General features: G+C 44.2%; 1 protein-coding gene across 1 annotated transcript; it reads left to right on the top strand.

Annotated features, from left to right (window-relative positions):
- The first annotated feature begins 2,363 nt into the window (after positions 1-2,363).
- On the top strand, positions 2,364-20,986 carry PMPCB (peptidase, mitochondrial processing subunit beta). Its single transcript, XM_070947705.1, has 13 exons — positions 2,364-2,482; positions 3,877-4,017; positions 5,092-5,178; positions 8,139-8,268; positions 10,037-10,235; positions 11,797-11,876; positions 13,168-13,280; positions 16,014-16,157; positions 16,400-16,560; positions 17,690-17,775; positions 17,864-17,952; positions 19,847-19,922; positions 20,680-20,986. Exons 1-13 carry the CDS (start codon positions 2,384-2,386, stop codon positions 20,742-20,744), a joined length of 1,470 nt encoding a protein of 489 aa, XP_070803806.1. The 5' UTR covers positions 2,364-2,383; the 3' UTR covers positions 20,745-20,986.
- The last annotated feature ends 9 nt before the right edge of the window (positions 20,987-20,995 follow it).

The raw sequence follows: 20,995 nt of genomic DNA, 5'->3' as shown, positions 1-20,995 counted from the left end.
GGTAGGTAGGTAGGTAGGAAACGGAGATGAGCACCGCCCCCTAGAGTCGGGAAGGACTAGCACATATGTGCAAGGGGAACCTTTACCTTTACCAAAGCATACCAAACTGACAGTAATTTTTTAGGTATTTCTGGTATTATAAACTAAAAGTGGTATGAATGATACATAACTATCTTGCCATATGCTGCAACTGGAGATGCCACTACCCCGAACCACCAATAAATTATTTTTGTTTATTAAGTCGGTTCAACGCCTTTTGTTTAATGATTTTATAAAACGTTAACTTCAACTCAGTTGGATGTTTATTTCAGAAAAGTTATATTTGGCTCCTAACCTCCTCTGATTATCTTCAAAGCTGTTCATTGAGAGACAGAATATATAATCTTTTTTTAAATACCAGGTATTATATGACATCCTTTAATTCCATATATTAATATATAATTATAATATATTAATAGTACACCACACTAGCTGCCTAGAATTTGGGAATGAGTTAGAGTAGCTTTAATTAAGTCTCTGGTTTAATGAATATCTACCCTTGGATATTTGTAGGCTAAGAATAATTACTCAAACCATTATCACTGTTAACAGGCTGGTTTTGTAATTGCCCAAAGGACATTTTTACTGGTAACAATTAGGCGCTTACTTTGCAAAACCCAACATTAATGTAAAATGGTTTTAAAAGGAATAAGGAAGAGATGATGAGAAGGGAAGATTAAAAAACCGCTAAAATTTACTGGACATATAAGCCATTAATTTATTATTGTTTACAATTGTGCTGCCAGGAAGGTTTACTTGCACTTAGTAACTTCACAGAACTAGTCTAAAATTTATTTGGAATTCAGATTTTATGTACCTTCTACCCTGCTTGTTTCTATAAATCAAAATATCTCTATTTCTTTAGAGGGATATACAAAGAACACAAATAAAGAATACAGGTATTCCTTGATTTACGACCATAGCTAAGCCCAAAATTTCTGTTGCTAAGTGAGGCAGTTTTGAAGTGACTTGTGCTGCATTTCACGATATTTTTGCCACAATACTGAAGCGAATCACTGTAGTTGTTAAGTAAATCAAATGATTGTTAAGTGAATGTGGTTTTCCCCATTTACCTGTTCTATTCTATTCTATTCTATTCTATTCTATTCTATTCTATTCTATTCTATTCTATTCTATTCTATTCTATTCTCACTGTCAGGAAATAGGGTCTATTGTTCCAATTCTATTAGGGATCTTTTTGTCAAGCACTTACTGCTGCTCAGCCTGTGAGAATGAAAAGCTAAAGAAACAGAATTGCTATAAAATAGAATAGAATAGAATTTTTTATTGGCCAAGTGTGATTGGACACACGAGGAATTTGTGATGCATACGCTCTCAAGTGTACATAAAAGAAAAGATACGTTCAATCAAGAATCATAAGGTACAACACTTAGTGATAGTCATAAGGTACAAATAAGCAATCAGGAAACAATATAAATCATAAGGATACAAGCAGCAAAGTTACAGTCATAAGTGGAAGGAGATAATAAATCAGAGGTCTTCAAACTTGGCAGCTTTAAGACTTATGGACTTCAACTCCCAGAATTCTCCAGCCAGCCTGGCTGGAGAATTCTGGGAGTTGAAGTCCACGAGTCTTAAAGCTGCCAAGTTTGAAGACCTCTAATAAATCAAACTTCAACGCATTTTGGAACCAAGGTGGCATAAATTGATCATATAGGCCAGGGGTGGGCAACTGTGGCCCTTTTACAACCTGTGGACTTCAACTCCCAGAATTCTCCAGCCAGGTCAGGCTGGAGAATTCTGGGAGTTGAAGTCCACAAGTCTTAAAGCTGCCAAGTTTGAAGACCTCTGTAATAAATCAAACTTCAATGCATTTTGGAACCAAGGTGGCATAAATTGATCACATAGGCCAGGGGTGGGCAACTGTGGCCCTTTTACAACCTGTGGACTTCAACTCCCAGAATTCCTGAGCCAGCTTGGCTGTCTCAGGAATTCTGGGAGTTGAAGTCCACAGGTAAAAGTTGGCCACAGTTGCCCACTCTTGACATAGGCTTAAATTAACACACTAAGATCATGGAAACATCCATGGATCCTGGATTCTGAGGATTCATAAGTTTGGGATTTTTGCAGCCTCATGGTGAATCATGAGAGGGTGATTCTGCTAGAAGCTGCTTCCTGCTATTGGATGGTTGCCTAACTTGTGAGGTTGAAATTGAAAGAAAAACTCATAAAAACACTTAAAATAGCCAGAAACGCCTCCAGCATTTTTTTTATGCCAATCATGTGGCTCGGCCCCGCCTTTCCACCCACCCTCCGGTCACGTGACTCTCCCTTCCGGAAGTGCTCCCGGCTCATCAGCCGATTCCTTCGCTTGCGAGCTAAAATGGCGGCGGCCGTGTCTGCCGCTTGCCGAGCGGGCCGCCGGCTTTTCTGGACTCGGCCGGGACAGCTCACCACGCGGTGTTCAACCCCCGGACAGCGGGTAAGGGACGATTCACACCGTGACGGGCTTTTAAAAGGCCGGCTTGGAGCGCCTCGGCTGCTTTCTTACTGCGGCCTGCCTTGAACGCGCTGCATTTTGGGAGATGTAGTCTCTTGGCGGGGGAATGGCGGCCTGGGCGGATAGAATACCGGAAGACGGCCAAAGAGCGGCGGTGTAATGGTGCCCTCTAGCGGTTTCTTGCGGTTCATATTTACCAGCCCCTCTAGCAGGAATCTCAAAAAAGTTGGCAACTTGTGAACTTCAACTCCCAGAATTCCGTAGTCAAGCATGCTGGTAGATTTGTAGACCCCCTGCCCTACAACATTAGCCGGTGGGTTTCTTTCTTTCTTTCTTTCTTTCTTTCTTTCTTTCTTTCTTTCTTTCTTTCTTTCTTTCTTTCTTTCTTTCTTTCTTTCTTTTTTCTTTCCTTCCTTCCTTTCTTGCTTCCTTCCTTTTTTCCTTCCTTTCTTTTTTCTTTCCTTCCTTCCTTTTTTCTTTCTTTCCTTCCTTTCTTGCTTCCTTCCTTTTTTCCTTCCTTTCTTTTTTCTTTCCTTCCTTCCTTCTTTCCTTTTTTTCTTTCTTTCTTTCTTTCTTTCTTTCTTTCTTTCTTTCTTTCCTTTTTCCTTTCTTTTTTCCTTTTTCCTTTCTTTTTTCTTTCTTTCTTTCCTTCTTCCTTCCTTCCTTCCTTTTTTCTTTCTTTCCTTCCTTCCCTCCTTTTTTCCTTTCTTTTTCCTTCCTTTCTTCCTTTCTCCTCTTTCTTTCCTTCTTTCCTTCCTTCCTTCCTTTTTCTTTCCTTCCTTCCTTTCTTGCTTCCTTCCTTTTTTCTTTCCTTTCTTTTTTCTTTCCTTCCTTCCTTTTTTCCTTTCTTTCTTTCTTTCCTTTTTCCTTTCTTTTTTCCTTCCTTCCTTTCTTTTTTCTTTCTTTCCTTCCTTTCTTCCTTTCTTCCTTTTTTCCTTTCTTTTTTCCTTCCTTTCTTCCTTTCTCCTTCCTTCCTTCCTTCCTTCCTTCCTTCCTTCCTTCCTTCCTTCCTTTTTTCCTTTCCTCCCTCCCTCCTTTCCTTCCCTTCCCTTCCCTTCCCTTCCCTTTCCTTTCCTTTCCTTTCCTTTCTCCTTTTTCCTTTTTCCTTTTTCCTTTCTTTTTTCCTTTCCGTCCTGAGCTCCGTTTTCACTGCCAGAGGGCTGCAGGAGGCCGTCGCGGCCGAAAATGGAGGGCTGCTGCATGGCAGAGGTTCCTCATGCCGGTCCTTCGTTGTTTCCAGGGCCGCCCTGCGGGCCAGATCTTAGCATCCCGCGGGTCGGATCTTGAGTTTGACACCCCTGCTTTTAATTTGTCTTAAATAAAACAACATTGCATATTTTTTTAAATCACTTTTTTTTTTCTTTTCCCCAAACTAGGCCCTCCATCTTGGGAGAAACCGATATAGGGCTACCAAAGTAGCACCCCAAATTGTGGTGAATGTCCCCGAAACAAAAGTCTCGACTCTGGACAATGGCCTGAGGGTAGCTTCTGAAGATTCTGGACTGACAACATGTACAGTAAGAGTAACCTTTGTCAGCGAAAAGCTGTCCTTTCTCAAGATGACACGGGCATATATGGCTTACGGAGCTCTGTAACTTATGACTAAAATTCCAGGTTCAGTTGTGGCCATAAATAGTCCTTAATGACTGACCTGTTAGCAGAAGGAACATTTTCTCCTGATGCTTCATGCCCCACCCAGCTTCCGTTGCACATTACAAGAGTGACTTTGCTATTACAAAATGCTAACATTTGTTTAGAATTAGAATTAGAATTAGAATATAAAATAAAATTAGATTAGAATTAGAATTAGAATTAGAATAGAATAGAATAGAATAGAATAGAATAGAATAGAATAGAATAGAATAGAATAGAATAGAATATAGGAGAGGAGAGGAGAGGAGAGAGGAGGAGAGGAGAGGAGAGGAGAGGAGAGGAGAGGAGAGGATAGGATAGGATAGAGGATAGGATAGGATAGGATAGGATAGGATAGGATAGGATAGGATAGGATAGGATAGGATAGAGGATGGGATGGGATGAGATAGGATAGGATAAGATAGAGGATAGGATAGGATAGAAGATAGGATAGGATAGGATAGGAAAGATAGAGGATAGGATAGGATAGGATAGGATAGAAGATAGGATAGGATGGGATAGAATAGGAGAGAGGAGAGGAGAGGAGAGGAGAGGAGAGGAGAGGAGAGGAGAGGAGAGGAAGAATTCTTTATTGTCCAAGTGTGACTGAACATACAAGGAATTTGTTTCTGGTGCATAAACTCGCAATGTAATATAAACAGCAGGTAATAGTTCATAAATTATAGTTTACAATTATTAATCATGATTAACACATGACAAACAACAATTGATAAATCATAAGAAACCAATAGGAGAAGATGGTAGGAAAAAGGAGAAATGAGACAGTGCTATGAGAATTTAAGTGTTCAGCAGAGTGATGGCACGGGAGGAAAATGCTATCTTTGTGTCTTGTCGTTTTGACAAAGATTTGAAGCAAAAAAATCAGCGTTTCCTCAGCATTTATTGCAGCCGTATTTTAGTGTTCTAGTAAAAAAAAAACCCATGTGCTTTTGAATCAGGTGGGCCTTTGGATCGATGCTGGAAGCCGATATGAGAACGAGAAAAACAATGGAACGGCTCACTTCCTGGAGCACATGGCTTTTAAGGCAAGTTCTTTAACACAATATTCCTTTTATTGATTTTTGACCGGGTGCGTCACAAAACCTGAGGTAGCTTCTAGCATTTTTATTTTATTTTACAAGAATTCTTCTGGGCCGTATGGGAAGCCCAATGAGGATCCTGTGTTGCCTGTGTTGAATAGGGAGAGATAAATCATAGAATAACAGTAGTTGGTCATTAAACATGTCTGTCAGATGTGGTCCAAAAAGCCCAGAGGGGAGCCATGAAAAACAGATAATAGCAATAGCTCTTAGACTTATATACTGCTTCATTGTGCTTTTACAGCCCTCTGTTCTGTCCCCGTACCATGCACACACCCAACCAGCCAGCCGAGGGTTAAATAAACTCTTCAAACACTCAACGTCAGTGATAAGGAACTTGGCAGCAACTCCGTGGCTGCCTGCCAAGAGCTTTTACTCCGATAACACAGACAAAAATACACACAGTTTGAATAGTCCAGTTTGTAATTAAATCCACGGCAAATAGATGTTGTGTCCGAAGGTGCAAGTGCCTCGCCAGAGATTAGCTTTGTCTGTCACAGAATCCGAATGGCCACCACACTCCCTTTTATAGCCTGTGGGGTGTGGTCCAGTGACTCAGCTTAATTTCTGGCACACCTCCTTTTCTGCTGCTCACGCTTGTCTCTCCGATGCTGGCGTGGGTCCAACCACAATGTTTCTTCGTCACTATCCGAAACACCTGGCTCCTGGCCAATCTCTTCTCCTTCGGGAGACACCTGAGGCATTGCCAGAGAGGAGGGTCCTGGAGAGGGAGGCCTGGCCGTCTCCTCTCCTTCATGTTCGGAGCCTTCTTCCTCCAATAAGATAGGCTCGGAGGATGGAGCCACAACACCCTCTCTAAGCGGTTTACAGAGTTAGCATCTTGCCCCCGGCTCTGGCCATTAAAGATGGAGCTTTAAGGGCCCTGCTGTTGGCATCTATCTCAACATTTGAGACTTTCCAAAGTTGAGACTTTGGAAAAAGTTCAGAGAAGGGCAACTAAGATGATCAAAGGCCTGGAGACTAAACCGTAAGAAGAACGGCTGCAGGTTTTGGGTCTGGCTAGTCTGAAGAAAAGAAGAATTAGGGGTGTCATGATAGCAGTGTTCCAGTATTGGAGGGGCTGCCACAAAGAAGAGGGGGTCAAATTATTCTCCAAAGCCCCTGAAGGCAGGACAAGAAGCAATGGGTGGAAACTCATCAAGGAGAGAAGCAACCTGGAATTGAGGAGAAACTTCCTAACAGGGAGGACAATTAACCAGCGGGACAGCTTGTCTTCAGAAATCATGGACGCTCCATCACTGGAGGTTTTTAAGAAGAGACTGGACAGCCACTTGTCTGAGATGGTATAGGTCCGTGATGGCGAACCTATGGCACGCGTGCCACAGGTGGCACACGGAGCCATGTCACCTGGCACGCCAGCTCAGCCTCTCTAGTAGTCTCTGGAGGCTGGGGACAACAAAAAATGTCACTTCGTGTCCAACCGGAAGTTGGGAAACAGGCCGTTTCGGGCCTCCGGGGGGGTGGGGAAGGCTGTTTTTGCCCTCCCCAGATGCATAGAGAGGACCTGGAGCCAGGTGAGAAAGAAAAATGGGCCTACCGGGCCATTGTGTGCCAGGAGCGGGGGGCAGGGACATGCATGCATGCGCAGGGCAGGGCGCATAGAATTATGGGTGTGGGCACGTGCACGCTCGCGAACCTCCCCCGCCCCCCCCTTCCTGGCACGCGATGGCAAAAAGGTTAGCCATCACTGGTATAGGTTCTCCTGCTTGAGCAGGGGGCTGGACTAGAAGACCTCCAAGGTCCCTTCCAGCTCTCTTCTCCTATTTTTTTTACTATAACATATGGACAATAAAAAGGGACGTGGTGGCTCAGTGGCTAAGACGCTGAGCTTGTCGATCGAAAGGTCGGCAGTTCAGCGGTTCGAATCCCTAGTGCCGCGTAACGGGGTGAGCTCCCATTCCTTGTCCCAGCTTCTGCCAACCTAGCAGTTCGAAAGCATGTAAAAAATGCAAGTAGAAAAATAGGGACCACCTTTGGTGGGAAGGGAACAGTGTTCCATGCACCTTTGGCGTTTAGTCATGCCGGCCACATGACCACGGAGACGACTTCAGACAGCGCTGGCTCTTCGGCTTTGAAACGGAGATGAGCACCGCCCCCTAGAGTCAGGAACGACTAGCACATATGTGAGACGGGGAACTTTTACCTTTACTTTATGAACAATCCTCGTAGCCGCCATCCCGAAAAGCAGGGGGAAAAACTTCAGCACTTTGATGACTGCAAATGGATATTTTGAGCTTGGCCAATATCCTCTATTTTGGCATCTGTTTAAGGCAGGGGTCAGCAACCTGCGGCTCTGGAGCCACATGTGGCTCTTTCACCCCTCTGCTGCGGCTCTCTGTCACTCAAAATATGCGTCGCAACCGCCAATGTGCGACACCCACCGGCACATGATTTATTGAGCTTTTCAACCCCGGGTAGGCCAACCATGGATAAATCCAAGAAAAGAAAAGTTTCAGAAGAAAACAGAACGTTTAATTCAACTACATATGCTAGTTTTGTGGCCGCTCAAGAAATAATCAGGCACGGGAAGGGTTTTTGTGACTCCCGGTGTTTTCTTTTCTGTGGGAAACGGGTCCAAATGGCTCTTTGAGTGTGTAAGGTTGTAGACCTCTGGTTTAAGGGCTCATCGAGTGCTGTCAAAATTGCCAGCTTCTCAAATCCCCTGCTACTTTTTATGTATTACCTGTCCCGCTGCTTTTGCTTCCTGTAAATAGGTCAGCTGTCTGAATTTTTAGGATGGAACTGGCGGTTTCCAGAGTCCTTTGAAATCCCAGCTGCGCACCTGCTGCGTTGGTCTAAGATGGAAGACCCAGGCAATAATGTCTTTTCCCCCCCTATTTCTGTCGCGTCTCCCGTTGAAATAATTGCAGATCCTTAAATCGCAGGGCACCAAAAAACGATCTCAGCTGGATCTGGAGCTAGAGATTGAGAACATGGGCGCTCACCTTAACGCGTACACCTCGAGAGAACAAACTGTGTATTACGCAAAGGCTTTCTCGAAAGACTTGCCGAGAGGTAATTATTTTTAAAAAAATTATTTATTATTATGTTCTGCTTGGCAAACGAGTGGTGCGGTGGCCTAGAGGCGGAGCTCTCGCCTCACAATCAGGAGGCTGTGAGTTCGATCCTAGGTAGAGGCAGATATTTCTCTCTCTGGGCACAATGAGAATATATCTACTGAACAAAACTCCTCATTGGAGACAAGAAAGGCATCCGGCCAGTAAACCCTCAACTCCATTCAGTTGCCCCGACTCCACCCTGCAAGGGATTATGGGGTCATTAAAGGACAAAACAAAAACGTTCTGCTTGGCAAACCACGTATTAAATATGGGGTGATTATATGCTAGCCATGCTTTCTTACGCATATTCCACTCAGAGTCACCTCAAAGATGGGTGGCAAATACAGGTAGTCCTCCACTTACGACAGTTCGCTTAGTGACCGTTCGAAATGAGAACGGCACTGAAAAAAGTGACTTTTGACCATTTTTCACACTTAACGACCGTTGCAGCATCCCCATGGTCACATGATCAAAATTCAGATGCTTGGCAACTGGTTCACATTTATGATGGTTGCAGTGTCCCGGGATCACATGATCCCCTTTGGGATAAAACTGGGCAACACTCACTGTCTCACTTAGCAACATCAATTTCGGACTCAATTCTGGTCATCAGTTGAGAACTACCTGTAAATTTAATAAAAATAAATAAAGGAAAGGCAGTACGAATAGTAGCAGGCTAGTTGGGTGCAATCCCAAAAGAGCTGGCGCACCACTTGAATACCATCGGCATCGACAAAATTCCCTATCGGTCAATTGCAAAAGGCAGCTTTCCTTGGAATAGCTTACATCCTGCAATGATCTAACACCATCCGACACCCAGATCTACCTATCCCAGATCCTTGGAAAGACTCAATAGGTGGCTAAAGCTGCCAAAGGGGATCACATGGCCCTGGGATGCTGCAGCCGTCATAAATATTGGTCAGTTGCCAAGCATCTGAATTTTTGACCATGTGACCACGGGGATGCTGCAACGGTCGTTAAAAACGGTGAAAAACGGTCGCTTTTTTTCAGTGCCGTTGTAACTTTGAACAGTCACTAAATGAACTGTTCAAAGGCTACCTATGTTTAATAATTCCCCCAATTAAACATGTCCTTAGCTTATTAGAATTAAATGGGATTCTTTTGTATTTTGTAACCGTGTATATATATATATGTCTTCTTAAGTTTTCGCGGGTGTGCATATGCAAAAAATTAAAATCTCGGGTGTTTTCCCGCGTCACTGTAAATAAGTTGGCTAAAATATTTAAAATCCTGGTTAAAATCCCAGCTTAAAATCTTCTAAAAATCCTTACAGAGCACCCTGCAAGGTCCTTTAAAACCTCAGCTAAAATCCTACCAGTGACTTTAAAAGTTTTTCTTAAAGCAACGTTTCGACAGGCTCACAACCCTGTCATCTTCAGGCTCTGTTTCATTTAGAAGCTATGGAAATGAAATGAAACAGAGCCTGAAGGTGACAGAGTTGTGAGCCTGTCGAAACGTTGCTTTAAGAAAAACTTTTAAAGTCACTGGTAGGATTTTAGCTGAGGTTTTAAAGGACCTTGCAGGGTGCTCTGTAAGGATTTTTAGAAGATTTTAAGCTGGGATTTTAACAGGATTTTAAATATTTTAGCCAACTTATTTACAGTGACGCGGGAAAACACCCGAGATTTTAATTTTTTGTGTATATATATGTATATGTATATGTATATATATGATGATTATTCCGTCTTGTCTTTTGACTTCAGCGGTCGAGATTCTTGCTGACATCATACAGAACAGCACCTTGGGGGAGGCCGAGATTGAGCGGGAACGAGGCGTGATCCTTCGGGAAATGCAGGAAGTAGAGACCAACCTACAGGAAGTGGTCTTCGATTATCTTCATGCCACCGCTTACCAAAACACAGCCCTGGGACGGACGATTTTAGGACCCACCGAGAACATTAAGTAGGTGTTTCATCTCCGCCCCCTGCCTTTTATCCCCAGAGCTAGGGTGGGGCTTCGCTAGCAGCGGTGGCTCTTCCGTCCCAAGGACCGGCCCATAGATTTCCACTGCTCTCCTCTCTTCTGCCTTCTGTGCATCCGCGCGTCAGGCACTGGACCCAGCTGTTCCTCCTCTTCCTCATCAGCCACTTCCAGACCTGGGGGCTGTTGACTCTCCATCTGAGGGCTGACGGACGGCCCAGGCTCCTACTCTGTCTCTCCCTCTGTCAGCTCCATTCCCTCTTCCCCCTCGGAGCTCCCAGGTTGCCTTGATGCTGACCCTGACTCCCACACCTCCTCCTCCTCCTCCTCTGATTCGGCTGCTGGAGGGGCCGGTGGCCGACAAGCCACAACAGTAGCTCTCACAGTCTCAGCTCTTTTTAAGTCAGAGACTGACCATCAACAGCCTGCAGGTTCCTTTATGGCACTTTGGCAGAACTTACAAATTCTGGTTCTTCCAGTGGGAAATCAAAGAAAATAGTTAGATAAAACACCGTTTGTAAGCTTTTCCGGACCATTTATGTTTGAAGCGCATTACTGTTCTGCCCCAGCTCCGGATTCCCGAGGATATTAACACACACCAATGGTCCTTATCAAATTTATTAAGTAGCAAGAATAAACCAAAGTTCGGTAAAAGGTTGGCAACCAGCCCAGAAAGCAAGATACCATAAGACTTTTCCAAAAATGCTCTGATGATAATTACAAGTTGTTTCCAGCAAGAAACTTACTAACCGCATGTGACTTAAATAGGCTAAGGGAGTGGCCAATTATCCTCAAGCCTTAACTCTTGCGGGGACCTCCTCCTCCTGAGTAGCCACTCCTGCCTTTCAGAAAAAACGGGCCAAAAAAAGCCTCAAAAACGGGCCCAAAAAAGGCCTGAAAAAGGCTCAAAAAAGGCCCCAAAACAGGGCATGCGGAGGCCAAAAAAACAGCTGGCTGGCGGGTGGGCGGGGCTTCGGTCTATAAAACGCACAGACATTTCCGGCCCCTTTTGGGAGACAAACAAGTACATCTTACAGTCTGAAAAATACGGCAATTCCAGGCTCAATTACACCTGTAAGTTGAAGACTACTCATACAGGTGGTCCTCGACTTACGACCACAGTTGAGCCCAGAATTTATGTTGCCAAGTGAGACAGTTGTTAAATGAATTGTGCCCCATTTTATGACTTTTCTTGCCACGGCTGTTAAGTGAATCACTGCAGTTACTCAGTTAGCAATTAAGCGAATTCGGCTTCCCCATTGACTTTGCTTTTGTCAGAAGGTCGCAAAAGAGGATCGTGTGACAAAGCCGTCATAAATATGAGCCGGTTGCCAAGCATTCGAATTTTGCTCATGTGACTAGGAGGATATTGCAACGGTCGTAAGCGTGAAAAACGGTCCTTTTTTCAGTACCGTTGTAACTTTGAAAGGTCACTAAATGAACTGTTGTAAGTTGAGGACCACCTGTATTTATAATAGCGTTTTTGCTTTTTTTTCCTTTGCGTGATTTTTTTTTTCATTCCTTGGTTTCACTCCTGTTTTAGGTCCATTAACCGCAGTGATTTGGTGGAATATATAACAACGCATTACAAAGGACCAAGAATTGTCTTGGCGTCTGCGGGAGGTAGGTGTGACCCAGTCCTGCTGATCTGTAATATAAGCATGATTTATTTTAGGTTTCTTTTCCCTTCTGCTTAGCATCATTGTTAGGTTGTTTTTTTTTTTGAAAATGCCTAAGAACCAATACTCTGGAGCTGTTGGCCCTTAGCAGGGAACAAGGATTAAATACGGGCGATCGACTATAAAGAAACAAACAAATAAATACTGTACGGAATTAATGATTTTCCCTTTTGTTCAACATAGAGAGTTGTAGGGGGAAAGATGGAAAGGCTTGGAAAACATTTCTGTTATGATGATGCATGAGCTTCAAGTTATATATAAAAAAAGACTGATTTTAAAATACCGTATTTTTCAGAATATAAGATGCACCTTTCCCCCCTTAAAAAAGGGTGAAAATTTGGGTGCGTCATACACCGAATGTAGCCCCGCCGGCCCCCACCTCCCAGCAATTTATCTCCTTGCAGCAAACAGCCCCTTTCAGCTTCCGCACAACCTGATTAGCGCAAGCAGCTGATTGTCGGTTGGATCGGCCTCCCGACCATCAGCTGTTTCAGGCTGCAGGGATTGCCATTGCCTATTGCCACGTGGGCCTCCGCTGTTTGCTGCAAGGAGGCAAATTGCTGGGAGGCAGATTTTTTTGTTCTCGTGCTAATCAGGCTGCGTTGAAAATGAAACTGAAACTGAAACAGGCTGTTTGCTGCAAGGAGGCAAATTGCTGGGAGGCAGATTTTTTTGTTCTCGTGCTAATCAGGCTGCGTTGAAAATGAAACTGAAACTGAAACAGGCTGTTTGCTGCAAGGAGGCAAATTGCTGGGAGGCGGATTTTTTTTTCTTGTTTTCCTCCCCCCAAAAAAGTAGGTGCGTCTTATAGTCCGGACTGCCTTGTACTCTGAAAAATACGGTATATAGCAACTGTTATGGTGCTACCCGAACCAGACCAAGGAGAATTGGACAGATAGAATAATTAAGGTATGGTGTAGTCAGCCAGTTATTATCATGAGTGGACCTTGATGCTCTCTGAGCTTGCTTGTTTTCTCGCAGACGTTTCATTACCTATCTAGATAACATCATCAGTAATACTGTACTGTATTGGAGCACCAATGATGTTACCTAGTTTGGATAACAAAACACCTGCAAGAAATCAACCAAGCTCAGAGACCACCAAGGACCCTTCAGTTCAATCCTGAGCTACAAATATTCTCCTTTATTATTCTGATTTTTGCCACTAAATGGAAAACTCTGAACACATCCTCCTGCAATCTGTCTATGTTCTAATCCGTATGTCGCCGATTTAGGAGTTGCTCACGGGGAATTGCTTGAGCTGGCGAAATACCATTTTGGCAACTTGCCCTCCATTAAGAAAGAAGGCGCTCCGGTTTTGCCCCCTTGCCAGTTCACCGGCAGTGAAGTAAGTGGAGGTTTTTCTCTTCTCAAAGGTGCCTGAGACACAGCAGCCTCCCAAAATATGGTTGGTTAGCAGATTTGGTTAGTGTAGCTTTTAGCTTGACCATGAAAACTACAGAGAAGTGTGAGAAGGATAGCTCATTTCTTTCAATGCAGTCTGAGCCGTCGGACTGCATATGTGGCATCACTACCCTGTTTCCCCGAAAATAAGACCTCCCCTGATAATAAGCCCAATCGGGCTTTTGAGCGCATCCGCTGAAATAAATCCGGAGATACGGAGGATCCCTCTACATGGGGCTGCCCTTGGGATGTGTCCGGAGGCTTCAGCTAGTCCAAAATGCAGCCGCGCGGGTAGTTACGGGGGCGTCTAGATACTCCCGTGTAACACCTCTCCTGCGTGAGCTGCACTGGCTACCGGTGGCACTCCGGATACGTTTCAAGGTGCTGGTGCTCACCTATAAAGCCCTTCATGGCTTAGGCCCGGGGTACTTGCAGGACCATCTCCAGCCGTTCTCCCATCGTCCTGTGCGCTCTCACAGAGTCGGCCTCCTCAGGGTGCCGTCGGCCAAACAATGTCGGCTGACGACCCCCAGGGGGAGGGCGTTCTCTGTGGGAGCCCCGACCCTCTGGAATGGATTGCCCACCGAGCTCAGGACAGACCCCAACCTTCTTTCCTTCCGTCGCGAGCTGAAGACGTGGCTCTTCCGCCAATTAAATTGATCCGTTTGGGGGTACACTGGTATAATTTTAAATCGTTTTTTAATTGGGTTACTGATTTTAATTTGGTATTGTATTGTGATTTGTATTGAAGTTGTCATTTTGTAAGCCGCCTTGAGTCCCTAGGGAGAAAGGCGGCATATAAATCGCAATAAATAAATAAATAAATAAATAATAAATAAATAAATAAATAAATAAATAAAAAAATCCCGGATCTACGCACCTTCCGCCGCGCACTTAAGATCTTTTTATTTCACCAGGCTGGTCTGGCCTAACCTTTCCCATTCTTTTTTTAATGTAAATTTTAATGTAAATTTTAATTTGTTCTTAACCTGGGGTTTTAAATTTGTCTTGGACTAAATTGATTTAATTCGATTTTATTTCTGCTCTTAATTTTTGTATTTTACATGTTTTACTCGGTGCCTGTTCACCCTGAGTCCTACGGGAGTAGGGCTGTATACAAATTAAATTAAATTAAAATAAATAAATAAAATAAATCTCCCCCCCAAAAATAAGCTCTCCCCAAAAATATTTAAACACAGAGCTGGAAATCAGGTAAGACAGCAAAAGGAGCCCCATCTCGCTCCATGCGCCCCAAAATAATAACACCTTCGTGAAAATAAGGCCAAGTGCTTATTTCAGGGTTCAAAAAAAATATAAGACAAGAGTCCTTATTTTCGGAGAAACACAGTAGTTCAGTTTTTTGGGTTGCTTTGATGATTTTTTTAATAGTCTTCTTTTTATCTATTAGGTTTTATTTCGCCTTTATTATTTTATAAGTAAATCAATACATTCTTAATGCTCCTTCCTTCTCCTGTTTTCCCGCAATAACAACCTGGTGAGGTGAATTGGGTGGAGATTGGCCCAAAGTCACCCAGCTGGCTTTCATTTCTAAGGTGCAGAGGTGGGTTTCAGCAGGTTCTGACCAGTTCTGGAGAACCGGTAGCGGACGTTTTGAGTAGTTCGGAGAACTGGTAGTAAAAATTCTGACAGGCCCCACCCCCATCTATTCTCCGCCTCCTGAGTCCCACCTGATAAGAGAGGAAATGTGGATTTTGCAGCAACCCTCCTCTGGAGTGGGGTGGGAATGGAGATTTTACAGTATCCTTCCCCTGCCACACCCACCAAGCCACGCCCACCGAGTTACGCCCACAGAACCGATAGTAAAAAATTTTGAAACCCACCACTGCTAAGGTGGGACTAGAATTCCCTGTCACCTGGTGATCGGTCCAAAGTCACCCAGCTCGCTTTCATACCTGAGGAGACTAGAATTCACAGTCTCCTGATTTCCACTTCATTAAATGTTGTTTTCTGCCAACCGCTACATTACTTACATCTTTAACTTTATTGGAGATTTCGTGTCAACTCTTACAGCTCAATTTTCTCTTGGAGGTCTCCCACATGGGTGTGTTCTGTCCCCGTCCCACACGCACACACACCAACAGACGTTCAGGAGTTAAAGACCAAACCAGCCGGCAAAATCCTTTTCCTTATGATAACGGAACTTGGCAACAACCTAGTGGCTGCCTGCCAAGAGTTTATTACTTACAAAGAGGAGAGATAACTTCTCCCCGCTTCTGGTACATCAAAGGAAACAGCTCAATAATTACAGAGTCAATCAAGTCCAAAAATAATCCAGCAAAGTCTATAGCAAAAGTCCGGCAATGCAGAATGGCATGGAAGCTTTCAGCTTTGTTCGTCACAAGGTTTGACTGGCCACCACGCTCCCTTTTATACCCTGTGGGGTGTGGTCCAGTGACTCAGCCTAATCTCGGGCACGCTCCTCTCCTTCACTCTCGGAGTCCTCTCCTGCCAATGACACAGGCTCAGGTAACGGAGCCACAACAGGGTGTTAAGATCTTCCAGGGGTTTGTGGATTACTGCTCAATTGAGTTATTGGAACAAAATTGCAAGTTTTAGTATTCATTCGATTGTGAAACTGTAATTGTTCGGGAATGGCTGTTAGGTTAACTTCTCTGGGCCGTTTTGTTCATTGCGTTCCTGTGTCCCGATTGATCAGATCCGAGTGCGAGATGACAAAATGCCTCTGGCCCACCTGGCCATTGCGGTGGAAGCAGCTGGCTGGTGTCACCCAGACACCATTCCTCTGATGGTGGCAAACACACTCATTGGCAACTGGGATCGTTCTTTCGGCGGGGGAATGGTGAGTTGGCACTGGGCAGTTTTAAAGAATTTGTGCTTTGTTCCTAGGGTGGCTTCTAATAAAACAGGGGGTGTTAAACTCAAGGCCCGCGGGCCAGATGTGGCCCGTGGGGTGCTCAAATCCGGCCCATGGGGGCCGACCTGGGAATAAATTGGGAAGGGGTGATGATGGGCTGAACCTTTTCAGTTTCTCTAAGCTCTGAGGGGCATTGACAAGCTTGTCTTCCTTCTCTCTTTGAACAGAACCTGTCCAGCAAGCTCGCCCAAGCTGCGTGTCATGGCAACCTTTGTCACAGCTTCCAGTCTTTCAACACGTGTTACACGGATACAGGACTGTGGGGTCTTTATATGGTTTGCGAAGGAGCCACTTTAGAGGATATGATGCACTATGTTCAGAGGGAATGGTGAGGAAAGTAACTTTGCTTTTGAATTGCAACCAACAAGCCCCTCTGCAGTGAGACAGGTTGTTAAGGAATATGCGCAGAGTAACCCTTGAGTAACAAGGTTGTGCACATGAGAAACGGCTGAGAGTGATTGTGAATAAGCACTATCAATACACAGACACACTGAGTTGTGATATTCTTTTACTTTTAGGAAAAAGTAAAGCAAAGTCCAATAAACAATCCAGGTCATACACAGATAAAGATAGTTAAATTGTCAATCCAGGGATATTCCAAGAACAAAGTCTTCTTACCAGTTGTTGTGGTCATATGCAATAAAACAGTTCTTTTTGGAATTGCAAACAGGAACAAGTACAGCAATAAAACAATCAGTAAAACAGTAGAAAACAACAAGTAGCAATGATCAGGCAGTGATCATGCAGAGAGAACAGGCAGAGAGGAGCAGAGGTAGCAATAATAATATAATAAGAAAAAAATAAGCCATGATTCAAGCTTCCTCTTAAATACCTTGGCTACAGAGCTAGCCAATCAGAATACTGTATGATGCAATACAGCATTACAGTCTTAAAGCTATACATTACATTTGACTGCAAACATGCCTTGATGGTTTATATATATTGCCAACCCAACCAGTTAGGCAATAGCCATTCCCTAACACAGGTAGTCCTCGATGTACGGCAGTTCACTTAGCGATCATTCGAAGTTACAACAGCACTGAAAAAAAGGTGACTTATGGCCGTTTTTTTCTCACCGACCGTTGCAGTATCCCCGTAGTCACGTGATCAAAATTCAAGACGCTTGGCAACTGACTCACACTTATGATGGGATCATTTGCGATTTTCTGACCAGCAGTGTCAATGAAGAGGCTAGATTCACTTAACAACCGTGTTACTAGCTTAACGACTGCAGGGATTCACTTAAAAACTATGGGGGGGAAGGTCGTAAAATGGGACAAAACGGACTTTTAGCCAATGTTTCGCTTAGCAAGAGAAACGTTAGGCTCAATTGCGGTCGTAATATGAGGACTACCTGTATTCCAGACAAATTGTTTTAATAATTCCCGGGGAAAACCAAACCAGATTGTACAAAGGGAAATGGCAGCTGTCAATCACTAATCATCTTTCTCTTACAGGATACGTCTGTGCACCAGTGTTACCGAAAGCGAAGTAGCCCGTGCGAAGAATCTCCTCAAGACAAATATGCTGTTACAACTAGATGGTATGATCTATAGTTGGTTGGGGGTTTATTTTCCCTCCCCCGTGCTGTTTAATTCATTTACAGGCATGCTAAGCATCTGTCCTCTTAGGTTCCACTCCCATTTGTGAAGACATCGGGCGCCAAATGTTGTGCTACAATCGCCGGATCCCAATTCCCGAACTCGAAGCAAGAATTGAAGTAAGGAACGTTTTGATGTGCGCGTTCATAAATCTGTCCAATTGTACCAGGTGTGCTGTACCAGGTGTAAATCTTCTCATTGCGAGACTTTCCGCCGGCTGAAGGGAAATCTTAAATTATATTATTTATTTAAAATAATATTTAATTATTTTATTCACTTATTTGCCGCCCGCCTTTGTTACTTTTACCAATAACTCAAGACGACTAACATACCCAACACGCTTTTCCCTCCTCCTGTTTTCCCCACAACAACCCTGCGAGGTGGATTGGGCCGAGAGCGAGCTTTACCAGCACTTATCAGCCTCTTTTACGTTTGTGTGGTGTGACACAATTCTTAAGTTTGTGTGTGGTGTGACACAATTGTAAATTCCCCTTCTGCAAAAAGCTTGGATTCCACCTTTATTTTTTACAAAGAGCCCAAGGCGACAAACGTACCCAACACAACCTTCTCCTCCTCCTCCTCCTCTTTTCCCTTTCTTTAGTTTGTGTGGTGTGACACAATTGTAAGTTTTCCTTCTGTCAAAAGTTTTGGCCGTTTTCGTCTATAAAAACTGAAGGTCAGTTGACAGGCCGTAGACCAGTGATGGCTAATCTTTTTGCCATCGCGTGCCAAAAGCTGGGGGGGGGTGCGGGGTGGTTGCGCGCGTGCGTGCCCACACCCATAATTCTATGCGCCCTGCCCCCCCATGCATGCATGTGCAAACCCCCCCCCCCCCCGTTCCCCCTGCTTTTGGCATGTGATGGCCCGGTGGGCCCGGTAGGCTCGGTTTTTTTGCCCTCCCCAGGCTCCAGAGGCTTTCTAGGAACCCGAGGAGGGCAAAAACAGCCTTCCCCACCTCCCCAGAGACCCTCTGGAGGCCGGAAACAGCCCGTTTGCTGACTTCCGTTGGGCCCAGAAGGCCCAAAAATCAGCTGGCCAGCGTGCGCATGGGTGCTGGAGCTGAGCTAGGACAACGCTCGTGTGCCCATCAATATTTATTTATTTATTTATTTATTTATTTATTTATTTATTTATTTAATTTCTATACCGCCCTTCTCCCGAAGGACTCAGGGCGGTGAACAGATTAAGATTTCATATACATATATATATATATATATATATATATATATATATATATATATATATATATATCCAATTTTCTTACTTCTTCGTAGGGTTTATATATATATATATATATATATATATATATATATATATATATATATATATATATATATATTAATAAACAGTAAATAATAAATTGAGTTAACTTGGTGTATCTGCTAAGACCCTGGCATAGAATTTAGATGTTTCTGCTAGCCCTGCTTGTTGAAACAGAAAAGTCTTCAGGGCACGTCGGAAAGTGCGAAGATCTGGGATTATTCGTATTCCAGGGGGTATTTTGTTCCAAAGAGTAGGTGCCCCCACAGAGAAGGCTCTCTCCCTTGGAACTACTAGACGACATTGTTTTAATGATGGTACTATGAGTAGGCCTACTCTATGAGAGCGTATTGGTTGGTGGGAGGTTATCGGTTGCAGCAGGTGGTCTCGTAAGTACTCAGGTCCTAAACCATGGAGCACTTTAAAGGTAAGAACCAACACCTTGAAGCGCACTCGGAAGGCCACTGGAAGCCAGTGCAGCTCGCGTAGAAGGTGTTACATGTGAGCGCCATGTTGCTCCCATAATTACTCGCGCGGCCGCATTCTGGACCAGTTGGAGCTTCCGGGTGCACTTCAAGGGGAGCCCCATGTAGAGAGCATTGCAGTAGTCAAGTCGGGAAATGACGAGGGCTTGAGTGACTGTGCGTAATGAGTCCCGTTATGTCACGCGTGCCATAGGTTCGCCATCACGGCTGTAAACTGTTCAATTGCTCTTTAAATTTTTTTCAAAATCACTCTTATTTCCCATTTCAGGCCGTTGATGCTCAGACAATCAAGGAAGTGTGTACCAAGTACATCTATAATAAGCGTCCGGCGGTTGCAGCAGTGGGTAAGTATTTTAATTATACACTGGTAGTCCTCGGTTTACGACGATTGAGCCCCATTTCTGTTGCCAAGTGAGATATTTGTTATTTTTTTGCCTCATGTTACGGCCTTTCTTGCCACCATCGTTACGCGAATCACTGCAGTTGATAAGTTAGTAACCCGGTTGTTAAAAATGAATCCGGCTTCCCCCTTGACTTTGCTCGTCAGGTCGTCGCATAGGGGGGATCGCATGACCTCGGGACACTGCGACCGTCGTAAATCTGAGTCGGTTGCCAAACAGCTGAATTTTGATCATGTGATCATGGGGACGCGGCAAAGGTCTCCGGAGAAGGGCGGCATATAAATCAAATTAAAAAAAAAAAAAAAGGTGATGGTGAAAAATGGTCATTAGTTACATTTTTCAGTGATTTTGTAACTTTGAACGGTCACTTAATGAACTGTTGTAAGTCAAGGACTGCCTGCAGTTTTGGTTTTTTAATCATTTTGTAAGCTTTCATCATCATCTTTTAAAGTCCCCGTAATCCCTTGCGGGGTGCAATCTTGGGCAACTGAATGGAGCTCAGTTTACTGGCCGGATGCCTTTCTTGTCACCAATGCGGAGTTTTGTTCAGCAGATTTATTTCATTGTGCCCAGAGAGAGAAACACCTAGGATCGAACTCACAGCCTCCCGATTGTGAGGCAAAAGCTCCGCTTCTAAGCCACCGTACTACATTTTGCAAGCTTTGATACCGAGTAATAAGCTTCCCTTTTCTTATTCCAGGGCCTCTTGAACAGCTCCCAGATTACGACCGACTCTGTAGCGGCATGTATTGGCTTCGCGACTGATAACTTTCAGCGAGCTCTCATGGGAGATTTAAGAAGACACTTGAGAAATTTTGTGACAACAGTTAAAACATTCAGGACTAGAAGGGATGATTTTTATTCCCATTTCACCGAACGGCCGGCCATCCTGACACCACTTGGCTATTCCAGGATAGACGCCGCTGCCTCCCTCCGCCCCGATAATCTGTCCGATCGAACTGACGACGCAGGGAGGTCCAGAAAAAAAATTAAAAAACGAAACACATTCTGCATTT

The sequence above is a fragment of the Pituophis catenifer genome, unplaced genomic scaffold (genome assembly GCF_029215685.1).
Source record: "Pituophis catenifer annectens isolate HBS135680 unplaced genomic scaffold, rPitCat1.0.hap2 SCAF_7, whole genome shotgun sequence".
Taxonomy (NCBI): domain Eukaryota; kingdom Metazoa; phylum Chordata; class Lepidosauria; order Squamata; family Colubridae; genus Pituophis; species Pituophis catenifer.
This window is presented reverse-complemented; position numbering and strand designations above follow the sequence as displayed.